The 13,584-nt window shown below is 33.3% G+C and overlaps 1 protein-coding gene across 1 annotated transcript in view; it reads left to right on the forward strand.

Annotated features, from left to right (window-relative positions):
• The first annotated feature begins 6,588 nt into the window (after positions 1-6,588).
• Positions 6,589-13,584, forward strand: part of DZIP3 (DAZ interacting zinc finger protein 3) — a 76,942-nt gene continuing 69,946 nt past the window's right edge. Inside the window, exons 1-5 of the mRNA XM_049785603.1 lie at positions 6,589-6,629; positions 8,107-8,176; positions 9,478-9,633; positions 10,032-10,148; positions 12,069-12,149. Of these exons, the coding sequence (XP_049641560.1) occupies positions 6,589-6,629; positions 8,107-8,176; positions 9,478-9,633; positions 10,032-10,148; positions 12,069-12,149 (465 nt within the window). The remainder of the gene's footprint in view (positions 6,630-8,106; positions 8,177-9,477; positions 9,634-10,031; positions 10,149-12,068; positions 12,150-13,584) is intronic.

A 13,584-nucleotide genomic window follows, 5' to 3' on the forward strand; every position in this document is an offset into this window, starting at 1 on the left:
CTCAATAAGCTGTTATATATACACAATGGAATGTTTCAGATAGAAGAAAAGAAAACCAAGCAATTTGTTGCTATGTGGATGGATCTGGAGAGTATCATCGAAAATGAAGTTATGAGCAGAGAAACACAATGATCTCTCTCATATGTGGGATATAAAGAAGTGTAATAGTGGAATAACTGTGCCCGAAGGCAATGGAAATAAAGAACATGGAAATTGGCTTTCTGTAGGATGCATATTATTTAAGGGGGGATGCGGGAAGGGACTACAGCACCTCTACAACCATGATGGGAAGGAGCATTCAGTTGGAGTAGGTGGAGAAGCTGAACAGTAGTAAAATGTCAGCATCAAAAACTATAAAGCAGTGTTAATAATTTTTGAAAAAGCCCTTCTCACAGAGGCGCACTAGTGAGAGTGATGGGGGGGAGGAGTGGATACTGGTGGAGGGAAGTAAAAACCGGTGAAGGGATTTTTGTTGAAATGTGATGTGCCCTGAAGCTAATCATGAATAATTTACCATGACTAAGACTTAAAAAATTATGAAAAGTAAGTGTATTAAGGAATAATCACAAAGTTAAACTAAGACCTGTGCTTGCTTTGAGGCTAATAAAAAGTTGTAAACCCTTCCTGATTTAAGGAAGGCATTTTATTGTCAAGATGCTATCTTATTTTTTATCAGAACAGCATAGAGAAAAATAATTTTGATGACGAAAAGTGCTGTAAATTGAAGCTGAATTTTAGCATGCCTACTGGTAAACCAGCTAGAACTTGAATAGGCTTCCACAAAAAAGGCATCCTTCAGTTCTAAGAAGACAAAGAGAATTATATAACTTCCTACTGACAAAGAAGGTCTATTGAAATGAATACATCATGGCAAACCAAATTGTCTTTTTTTCTCATGTTAACCCTGATTTTAAGATTTCCTTTGGCTTCTTCTAGAATGCTGAGAACACTTGTATTATATTAGAAGCAACATGCACAACTTCCCAACGAAGGCTGGGAAATGCTATTGCGGGTAGTATTTGCCACATACATTTGCTCAGCTGCTGGGAAATGAGTTATTTGAGGTTATTTGGTTAAGGAGGTTGATAAATTTAATTACTATTATTATCTTTTATTAATTCAGGATTCAAATACCTTTTGGTTTATTGATAAATTAAAACCTTCCCCCTTTGAATAGATTTTTTTTAGAGGTTTTTCTGTCTGCTTTGTTGCCAGAGAATTTACTTTTTTTTTTTTTTTTTAATCTGCGAATCTGTGTAAATAGCTACTGACTGAAAGAACACTTATCAGTGAGTAGTCGACACTAGAGTTTTTAAATTCTGGAAATGAGGGTATGGATTTTTCTAAAGAAAGCTTAGTTCTGGCTAGTATTATCCTACTCTACTTTTTACCAAAATGAGGGAGGTTTTAGAAATCATGAAAGACAGTTTGGTCGCAGTCCAAAAATTTTCAAAACTTCTTATCTGTACAGGCTTACTAAAGAGATGAAGCAGATGTGATCTTGTGCGGAGAGTAAAGAGTTATGAGGCTACGCAAGAATTTAGATCGAATTTATTCAAGGAAACAGATTCTTAAGATGTTGATTCTCAGGATGCCAGAAATAGCCAATAAAAACACAGAGCAGGAAATAACAGTCATTAAGTGAATTTAACAAACCAGGTATAACTCAGTTTCTGGTGCTGGGGGGCAAAAAAGTTCTGTGATGATCAACTGTAAAAATATTCCTAATTAAGATACCTCCCTTAGTTATATTTTATTCACATCTGGCACAGAAACTTTGGAGAGACAAGGATCATTCTCCAACAGTTTAAAGCTGATACTTAGACTAAATGAAAGACACATACACACACCCACTCAAACATAAACACACACAAAAACATTCTTTTAATATAAACTTTAGTAGTTCTTACCCATTCCTAACATTCCTTATTTTACTATCATACTATCTATGCAAGATGAAGTACCCGTAAGATACCTTTATTTAATTTTCTATTCGTTTTTATTTAAAAAAAATTAAATAGGCAAGTCCATATGACTTTAGTTTTCCATTGTGTTTTTGAATTGTTGTATTCAAATAATAAGAGATCAAACTTCAAGTTAATGGAGTTTGTGGAGCATTTTTTTTAATCTTTATTTAAACACCGTGATTACAAACATGGCTGTAGTTGGGTTTCAGTCACACACACACACACACACACACACACACACACACACACACACACTATTCCTTTTCACCAGTGCGACACTCCCACCACCAACATCTTTTCTTCCTTTGAGAATTATTTATACTAAATCACCTATTAGTACCATTGGGCCTCAGAAAGTCCTATGGATGGTACTTAAAGGGTGTACATTGCATATGCCATTAGAGAAACTACTGAGATAACTAAGTTTTGCAGAGTAAGCAACGTGTTTTTTAGCAAGGGATAATTTGGTCTACTTTATTTACTATTGATACAATCTTTTTTTTTTCATATATATGTTTACATCCAAACACCTACCAGTTTTATCTATGCTTGTATTCAGTGGAATTGATAAAGGAGGTCAGCTTAAAAGAGGACAGTAGGACTGGAATCTTGAATTCTCAGTAAAAGAGATCATGAAACTAAATTTAGAAGTACTATTTGTGGGTTAGTTATCCGTATATAAGTAAACATACATACTAACACTAATAATAGTTAATTCCCTTTATGCTTTTATTATTGCCTCAATATTCTGTATTCTGGAGTGTCTACTGATACTTGAACTGTAGTATATGTGAGTTTTAAATTACAGATGTAAAAATAGTTTTGTAGATAGTTGAATTTAAAACTAATTAAAAGTGGGAAGCTGATTATTCAGTTATAAAGAAATGGTTAATGAAATCCCAGTCAATGAAATGTGTAATCATTAAGAGTGCTTACAGGCAGTAAGGTAAGTTAAATGGAATTCTTGATACAAGGTGGAAAATGTGGTAACTATCTATTCAGTGTGATTACAAATGGGTTAAAAAAATGCTTTAAAAACAATGTGGGTAGCTGGAGCGGTGGTGCAGCTGTAGGGCATTTGTCTTGCATGCAACTGAACCAGGATGGACCTGTGTTCGATACCCAGGTATCAAACAAGCCAAAAATGAATGGAGTCCTTAGAGGCTCTCAACATCAGTTTGAGAGAAGAAAGGGGAAAAGGAAGAGAAACAGCACAGTAATACAAAAAGAAAAATGAAACAATCCCGTGAGCACTACAGCAATAAAGACAAGCACCACATAATAACCACGGCCCTGAAATAAAAAAAACAGCGCAAAAAAAAAAAAGAAATGAAAACAACAAAACCCCCCAAAATAAGTAAATAAATAAAAAAAGATTATTTTGTGCTGCTTTTGTGTGTGTGTGTGTGTGTGTGTGTGTGTGTGTGTGTGTGTTTCTGCATAGGCACAGTAAATAGTAGGGAAATTAGGGAATTCCTTTGGCCTAAGTAGGAGATACAGGGTTTCTCCACCCTTGAATATTTCCACTCTGTCATGGGAATATTCTGAGCGCAAAGCCAGGAGTAACTTCTGAGCATCATCTGGTGTGGATCAAAAAACAAACAAAAAAATGTTAAGGGGACTGGAGCAATATTATAGTGAGTAGGGTGTTTGCCTTTTATTTGACCAACCTGAATTTGATCTCCAGAGTCCCATGTAGTCTCAAGCCTATCAGAAGTGGAGAACCAGGGTTGCCCCCCAAACCAAAAAAATAGTTAATTGTTTTGAAATAATTTTTATTTTGGTCAAAGTGGATCACAAATATTTCACAGTAATATTTTAGGTACCTAATAACATTGAATTGGGCATTCCCACCACTAATGTTGTCCTCTCCTCCCCCACCACCCACTGTTACCACCATGCATCCCATATCCCCCTCTTTTGCCCCCTGAGCTGATAGTATAATTGGTCCCCTCTGTGCCTAGCTTGTTGTAGATTGGGTATCGATTCTGTTTTTGTTGGCTTTGGATTTGGTGTTTAAGTCTGATCATTTTTTATTTCTACTCGATGTTCATATGTCTATTTGGTCTTCTTACCCTCCATTATTTCCCCCTCATTTTTTTTTTTACTGATTAAAGTATGAGTGTTTATATTTTATATAAACTTTCTTTAGTAATAATGTACTATTAAGGTATGGACAAAGAATGTTACTTTCCTACCCTTCTACTAAAAATGTTACTTTCCTTTCAGTTATAAACAACGATGGTAAAAAAATAATAGTGAACGTCAACGTGTGGCAGCATTTTCAAAGGAACTGAGCAACATGGATTCGCAACCAGAATGTATGAGGTAAGAGATGGGTTGACATAACATTTTCCTTTCCCATATAGCTTTGGGAATCTAGATGAATGAAATATCTTTGTTTCAAGACTGACAATTTTGAGTAGTGGAAATATAAACTGGGTAAGCCTAAATTTAGAAAAAATTTCTAAGGAGGGGCCGGGCGGTGGCGCTAGAGTAAGGTGCCTGCCTTGCCTGCGTTAGCCATGGACGGACTGAGGTTCGATCCCCCGGCGTCCCATATGGTCCCCCAAGCCAGGAGCAACTTCTGAGCACATAGCCAGGAGTAACCCCTGAGCGTTACCGGGTGTGGCCCAAAAACAAACAAACAAAAAAAAATTGTAAGGAACACACTATATTTAAAAGCTGAGGATTAAAAAAAATGTATCATATTTCCAGAGCAATAATAAAGTGAGTAGAGTGTTTGCCTTGCCTGTGGTTGACCCTGGTTGAATCCACAGTATCACATATGGTCCCTGGAACCTGTCAGGAATAATTTCTGAGTGCAGAGCCAGGAATAACCTGCTGAGCACTGATGGATGTGACCTCAAAACAAAACAAAAAAAAATGAAAGCAAAACAAAATAAATGTATCAAAAGTGCCAGAAAGATAGCTCAAAGAACTGGAGCACATTCTTTGCATGTTGGATTTGACCTTGATCCCTAGAACAGCACAATCTCTAGAAGCAGCCCCAAGAGTGACCCAGAGCAAACCGATGGCAGTAATCCTTGAGTATGGCCAACTGTAGGCCCCAAACAAACAAAAAAGTAACACACTTTGGATCATTCTTAAGAAAATATCTGTTTATATTTTACTACTCACTTAACATAATTTTGTTTCTCTTTGCTAAATAAAACCTTAATGGGTCTTACAGATGTGATTTTTACATTAACATAACAGCTCGTACTAGGTAGAAGCTCTTATTTTTCCAACTTCATAAAAGGTAAAATTTGCAAAGAAGACTCTCCTGAGTATTTCAACTGAGCCTGGGTAAAATATTTTTCCCTTCCAATTAGAGCAAATTATTAGAGTACTGAACAGTGGATTTAGGGACTCTTTTCTTGCTCCCCTCATACCTCATAAAACAAGCACTGATACCTGTTAATTTATCTAACACACATTTAATGACACCTATTATATTTTGGGAATAAAAACATATATTTTGTTATCTGTTAATTTATCTAGCACATTTAATGACATATTTTATATTTAGGGAGTAAAACATTCCATATGCTTAGAATTGTAATACAGTAGGAAGATATATAACATTGAGAAAATATGTGCGTATTAGTGATGCTGTGACTGCATATAGAATTATTGACAGGATAAGTGAATGTTCATAAAGTGACACTGGAGATAAACTTTAAGACATTTGATTCTGAGTGTAGTGTAGCAACATAGCAAATATAAAGTGGTAATAATGGTACTATTATAAAAATACTGATAAACAATAATTAAGAAATTATTTTTAAAATTAGAGAAGAATAGCTAAAAAGTGTATTTTGGGGGTGTTGAGATGAAATATATGATTCATTTGACATTTGGCTGAGAAAGTGTCAATATAAAATACTTCAGATAAATTCTAGGGGAAGATTTTAGCTATATTACCAAAGAGTTAAGATTTATTTTCATAGAGTAGCATTATTGTAAGGAAGGAAAATTTACACTGTACTTTTGTTAATAGTGGCATGATGATAGCTTTCCCCCACTCTCCAAAAGTAGAAAGTTCTTTTTCTTGATAATTTGGTATAGGCTATTTGGAATACTATTGTTATTAAATAACATTTTTTTATGTGATAGAACAATTGCAGAGCAGGTGGAGAGAGCAAGTGCCTTGTACACAGGTGACCTGGGTTTTATTCACAGTCCCCAGTCCCCACCAGGAATCTTCCCTGAGCACTGCCAGATATGCCCCCTCAAAAAAATTTATTTTCAGAGCTCCCCAAATATTCTTCATACAAAATAGAAATGCTCTCAAGAACAAAATGTAATAAATGAGTTGCAAATGAACATTACTATTTGTACTATATATATGTATGTATGTATATAAGATATAGCAAATCTTTAGTTCGTTTCAAAGGCAAAGTAGTTAGGTGGTAAAAAATAATTGAGTGCCAAATTACGTCTAATTTTCTATTTTCTAGGTATTTAAGATGTATGTGATGAGTCTGGAAATCAGTTTACCCTTATGCTAATGTACCTTTATATTTTCTAGTCAGGGGGCATGGTTTGATGCTGTAGTGTATACAGTTCTATGTTATTAAATTTATCACAATAAGATATATGTGAGGGAAAGGTAGAAATGGTGGAAACTGAGAAGTATACTGAAACTGAGAGTTCTGGGTAAAGAATGCAGAAAATTTCAAGTAGTGTTGGAAAGTATGCCGGGTCACATTAGTAGAAGGAGATAGACCATGTGAAATGAAGGGTGAAAAAAAAGCTGTTGGAATAGCAAGTAGTATTTCTCTTGTGAGGAACTTTTAAATACTAATTTTAATGTTCTAATGGAGAAAAAATTATGTTCACAATATTAGACTTTGTTACATAAAAAATAGCTGTTCATATCCCACACTTCTGCTCAAGGTCTGAAGTAGGATTTGATCATCAGAATGTTTCAGTAGGTTTTGTGGGTGGTTTAATTATGCATTTGGGTTTGAGAACTATTGAATTAAGGAATCAGTTGTCATTGAATGTAGTTATTAAGTAGACTACATTTAAGAATATTCCATATACTTTCCTAAATCTTGAGAGGCTTCAGAATACTGCTATCATATTTTTCATTTCTTGCATTCCTTTTGGAGTGAGGTTTGTAAGTGTAAGAAAAGACGTAAACACTGATCATACTGTGAATTATTTTGTGTAAATCCTTTACTGTTTTTTAATCTTATTTTTATAAAGTCAGATAACAAATTGTAGATAATAAGTAAATGACAAATGTGCATTTTAATATGGAGTAAAATAGGGCAATATTTATCAATTATTCAGAGTTGGAATATACAATTTTGAGTAAATTAGTTCATCGAGGTTTGTAACCTTGTTATCATCTTTGCTTGTGATAAAATTAAGATCAAATAATTCATATATGATCCTGTATTATGATTCTTGTATGCTTGTCAAGGTTTTATATTTAAGCAGAAACATTTTTATAAGTACATTTTTAGTTTGGTATGTAATAATGTATATGTGTTCACATTTTTAGCCAATGCCAATGCTATTTTGAAAAATTAAAACTTTAAGGATAGAATGCTGAACCAAAAATGAAATGATTTTTGTCAAGTAGATATTTTTCTAAATCATAAATATACATATTCATACAGAATAAACCTTTTCACGAACCTTTTATTGTTTGAAACAATGCTGTGAATTAGATTTTTCCCATTATTTTAGATTCTTAAGTTTTTAATAAATTGTTTTCTGTTTAATGTGTTCTCTATTTTCTGTATTTTATGATACCTAGTAAGGACATGCCATAATGATTTCTTTATCATGTCACTCAGTAGTTCATTGGGACTGGAGATACAGTGTAGAGGTAAAGTATTTGCTTTGCATGTGGCCAGTTGGACACTCATAACACTTGGTCCACTGAATGCCTTTAGGGGTCATTCCTAAGCATAGCGCCTGCCAGGAATATACTCTGAGCATTTTCAGGTCTGGCTTTCTAACTCACAATTAAAAAATATTGAGATAGATTTACCATCTTTATTAGTCATTTATACACATATTTAAGTACACTATCAGAAAAAAATACTTATTGGATAGATTCTTTATCTCACCAGTCAAGGAGTGCTTTGAATATACCCTTCTTTTTAATTTGAACTAGGGATGATCTCGAGGAAGATGACTCTAAGGAAGAAACTGAGTGTAAGACAGAAAAATCAACTGATCAACTGGTAAGAGAATATTTAATTTTCATTAAATGTTAATAATGACTCTATATGAAAAGTAATGCTAAATTTGTTAAATTTAGTGTTAAAGTGATGGGGATTAATCCATGCTTTCTTTCCCCCTTTTCCTCCCTTCCTCTTTACTCCCCTTCTTTGCCCTCACCTTGCATCCCCTCTTATCCCTTTTTTCCCTCCCCTGTCCTCTATTTTATTTTCCATGTTTCTGGAGATCAAATCCTGGTCTTTCAATTTTTCTTTTTGGTTCGTGATATTATGATTCAGTTTCCAATCTGGAGCATGTATCTATTGTTCCCAGCAGTATTTGTTGAAGATTTCTATTTTTATTTTATCCTCTTGATACCTTTTATAAATTAAGTGTCTATATGTGTAAGGATTTAATTCTGAACCTTCAAATCTATTACATTATTCTGTATGTCTGCTTTAAATTCTAATTCCATATTGATGTTATTATAATTGCTTGATAGCTTTGACAGGGGTTATGTGGATCCACATGAATATCAGTAACTTTTGTTACATTCTACTGAATAATATATTATTGAGTTTTTGATACTAATTGCATTTGAGGCACATGAAAAATTCTTATTATCACTCATTACTAGGGAAATGCAAATAGAAATGACAATGAGGTACCAGTTTACATTCGTAAGGATGGCTTTTTCAAAAGGAAAAGAAACAACTGGCAGTGTGTAGAGTAAAAGGAGCCTTCATACTTTGCTGATAAATGTAAACAAGTTTAGCATCTAATAAAGCAAAAAAAAAAAGATTTTCAAAATACTACCAACACATCTCATATGATCCAACAGTTCTTTTCCTTGATATTTATTCAGAGAGCACAAAAAAAAAACATTTGAAAAATACATGCATACCTCTGTTTATTATGTTATTTATAGTACCTAAGATATTGAAACAGCTCCAGTTATCAAACCAACGAACATAAATTCATATAGACTTCTTTGCATATGTATATGATGAAATAATATTCAGCCATATGAAAAAATGAAATTGTAACAATTGCAAAAACATGGACAAAACTGGAAGGTATCAGACTAAGTGATGAAATCAGAGGATAATGGTTAAACAACGAAAGATCACATTTACATGTAGGATATAGGGAAGCAAAGCCAGGGAATTGACAAAATCAAGTGAAAACTAACCTGTGGATTTAGCGTACAGAATTGTACTATTGCTCCAGCCCTGGAAAGGCATTTTTTAACACATTTATTTTAATATTAAAGCAAATGGAAATATGTATGATTTTGTAAAATTTTAATACATATGTTTTCTAGGACAAGCAGGAAAAGGATGCACTTAATGAATCGGTCCCTATTAACTTACTGTTAGAAGTGAAAAAGTTACTGAATGCTATTAATTCTCTACCACAAGGTGTGGTCCCTTACATTGAGAAGTTTTTAGAAGAAGATTTTTCCTTCCAGACTATGCAGGTAAGATTACAGCTTGTTGCTTGGGACAGAAGCACAACTTTCTTCATTTGACTATCTAGGGCAACTTGCTGTTTCACTTTACTTTCACACTATTATCACAGTTGCATCATTTCTTGACAGTAGGTTTGGGTTTATTCCCATAGCAACCAGAAGTGAATTTCTGACCCTTTGATTTGATTTGCATAGCAATGCTTTTTAAGGTTTTGAGGAAATTGTCACAATGATTATTTTATACTACCTAAAAGTAAATAATAAAACAGCTATATCTGAATGGTTTGGATTTCTGAAACTATATTTTTCATTCTCCAAATTTCCTACAATGAAAATTTATATATAATAAAATATGTATGTATTTTTTTTTTTTTACTTAAATACATTTTAAATTGAACTTTCCACAGAAAGATGTTGAAGCTAGTAGCCAGAATGGAGAAGAAATTGTTCCTGTTTTGACTTTACACTCTTTGATAACGCAACTGGAAATAGCACTTAGGAACGTTCAAGCTGCTAATTATGCTGTAAGTTTTTTTTTATAAGTTCTTTGTATAAGTTTAAACTTGTGTAAGTTTAAAATAATCTTAGATAATAATTTTTGATAATATTTTAATGAAAATATAATCTTTGATACTATTTTTAATGAAAAGATAGGTCATGTGCTTATTCTGTGTAAACTAGTATGTATTTTTCTCTTTTTTTAATCTATTTTTAACCTCTAGAGAAAGGTATATTTAAGTTTTCTTTCTGTATTTTGTATTTTCTTAAGTGTTTGTGATTCTCTTTATTGATTCTACTATAGACTTTCCACCATAACATTATTCAAGAGCATGAAACTTGGAAAAAAAAAACTTTTCTTGTAAGAAATAATTAAAAAAAAAAACCTTTTTTGTTTTTTGTTTTTTGGGCCACAGTTAGTTGTACTCCTTCTTGCCCAGGGATCACTCTTGGCAGTGCCCAGGAGACCATAAAGGTTGTTGGGATTGGACTCAGATCAGTCAAATGCAAGACAAATGTCCTACCAACTGTACTATCTCTCAATTCCCTAGAAAGATTATTTCATCCTTCCACCCTAATTATGAAATTGCAGCTCTTTTGATTTTGTTCATTTGTAAAGTTTAGTACTTGTGTGATCCTTCGAGTAATCATGCAAAATAAAATTGACAAAATTAATATATGTGTTCAAAGTAAAATAAGACTATATTTAAAAAATCTAAAATTATTAATTATCAAATAAGTAAATACTTAAATTATTCATTATATTTAAACTATAAAGTATTAAATTATTATTGATTTATTAAAAGAACTGTTTTAAGACTAATATTGTTTGAAGCTTTTTTAAATTTACTTGTTTGTTTTGGGGCCATACCTGAATATTCAAGGGTTGCTCTTGGTTTTGTAGTCAGGAATTACTCCTGGTAGTGCTTAGAGACCATATGGGATGCTGGGTATCAAACTTGAGTTGGCTGTGTTCAAGGCAAATGCTCCATATGCTGTACTATTGCTCTAGTCCCAAGGCTTCCTTTTGAAATTGATATGTATTTCATTACTCTAGTTCCTTATCCTCAATCTTTTTAACTTGTCCTTTTTGTTTATGCTTTGGATTGCACCCAGAGTGCTCTGGTGTTACTTCTAGCTCTGCACTCAGAAATTGCTCCTGGTGGGTCAGGAACCAGATTTGGCCCCACATTGGCTACATTAGGGCAAGAGACTTACCCATTGTACTATCACTCTAGTTCTTTTTTAACTGAAGGAAATATTTTTAACTTTTTTTTTAATATTTTTAAATTTTTCATTGGAGTGATCAGACTTTAGAGTATTGCAACAAAATTTTATGGATGATACAGAGACTTGGATATTAATATATTATTGAGGTTGACTGTATGGTATATCCATGGGGTGTTCATTATATTATTATCATCTAAAGTTTTCTTGATGCTTGAATTATTATATCATAAGAGACAGTGACCCAAACCTAGGGCCTCACATGCAAGGCATGTATTCCACTTTACCACTGAGCTACATTTTATATTCTAATATAAACAATCATTATCTCATTTGCTTTTATTTTCTTTAATCAAATCTAACATTACTGACCATATTATTTTTTGAATAAAACTGAACCAAGTTAACATCTAAAATATATTTTCTATTTTGAGGCCACGCCCAGAAGTGCTCTGGGCTGACGCCTGGCTTAGTACATGGGAGACTATGTAGTGCTAAGGATTGAACAGGTCCAGCTTTATGAAAGGCAAGAGCCTTAATGCCTGTACTATCTTTTTGACTCAATCATAATGATGTCTTATTATATATGTTATGTATATATTATCTATAACACTATATATTGTTAATGATAATGATTAATTAGCCCAGTATATTTAATTCAGCTTGCTACATTGAAAAGTAATTTAGTTTAAATAACTAAAACACCTTTTATCTTTTAGGCAAATCAGATTAATGTTGGATATTATTTGACATTGCTTTTTCTGTATGGAGTAGCACTCACGGAAAGAGGAAAGAAGGAGGTTTGTAGCATCTGTTCCTTACCAGTTACAAAACTTTGCATGTATATTGACATCATTTTTAACAAATTAAAATATGCCGAATGAATCTTTTTAAACATTAAAGACACTCAGGACTGGAGAGACATTACAGCAGGTAAGCACTTGCCTAACATACCTAACATATAGCTAATATGGATTTACACCTTATCATCATATATAGTCTCACAAACACTGTCAAGAAAGATCCCTGAATGCAGAGCAAGGCATAAGTTCTAAGTAGAACCAGGTATGGCCTCTGAGCTCACCAAAAGAGTGATCACTTTGTGTTGCATATTTGTAATAAAAGGATATTATGTTATGTGAAAGTAATCGAGAAAATCTGTTTTTTTTTTTTTTGCTTATAGTTTTGTTTTAAATGATTAGTATTTATAAAAAAAATCGTTAACCTTTTTACTTAACTATACTAGCTTTATTTTACTTTATTGGACTTTGATCCCTCATCCAGCCGTGATTAGGGTTTACTTCTGACTCTGCTTAGAGATTACTTCTGGCAGTGTTTACAGAACCATGTATAGTGTCAGAGTTTGAACCAGTGTTGACCTTAAGCAAGGCAAATGCCTGTTAATCTTTATTATTTTTTGCCTTGCCCCCTCGCTTATACATTTAGTCTATTTTGAGTTGTTTCTTAGTCTCTCAAGTCTTAGTATTACTTCATTAGTGTAATATGAGGAAATTCATACTGTGGAGAATTGTCTTATAATGTAGTTTTAGTTTTACTTGCACAGCATAATGACTTGAAATTTGTATGTATCATAAAGAATATAGCAAGTGCAGTTAATATCCATAATTGTATATAATTATTTTTTTCCTTTTTATTTAACACTGTATGGTATATTTAGCACTAAAACTGGTAGTACTCTCAGCTATTTATGCTTTATTTAACCAAAAAAAGAAAAGTGGTTTGTACCCAAACCACTACAGTGGCACTGGATGTCAGATGGGAACAAGTACTGAAACCAAGACCTCATGTATTTAGTATCTGTTTGTGGACCATACCTAGCTGTGCTCAGGGATCATGAGCCTGGTGGACTCAGGAATGCCATGGATTGAACCCAGATTGCTGGGCAAGGCAGGCACCTTAGCCTCTGCACTATCACTTCAGCCACATTAAAATTGTTTTCTTAGGAGAATAACTTTGGTGATCTATTTTTTTAGCAACTTTCAAATACAGAGTGTAGTATTATATCTTATTTGATTCTTTTATGAGTACATTCCCTAGTACCACTGGGGGCCACCAGCAGTACACCTGGAAGTACTAAAGAAACCATGCTGTGCCAAAGATTGAACCCAAGACCCTTTGCATGCCATACATTTGTTCCAGCCCTCTGAGTTATCTTTTTATCTCTGTAGTACAGTATTTTAAATAATAGTTTTCATTCTGTTTATTTTTATTACA

The sequence above is a fragment of the Suncus etruscus genome, chromosome 13 (genome assembly GCF_024139225.1).
Source record: "Suncus etruscus isolate mSunEtr1 chromosome 13, mSunEtr1.pri.cur, whole genome shotgun sequence".
In the NCBI taxonomy this organism is placed as follows: domain Eukaryota; kingdom Metazoa; phylum Chordata; class Mammalia; order Eulipotyphla; family Soricidae; genus Suncus; species Suncus etruscus.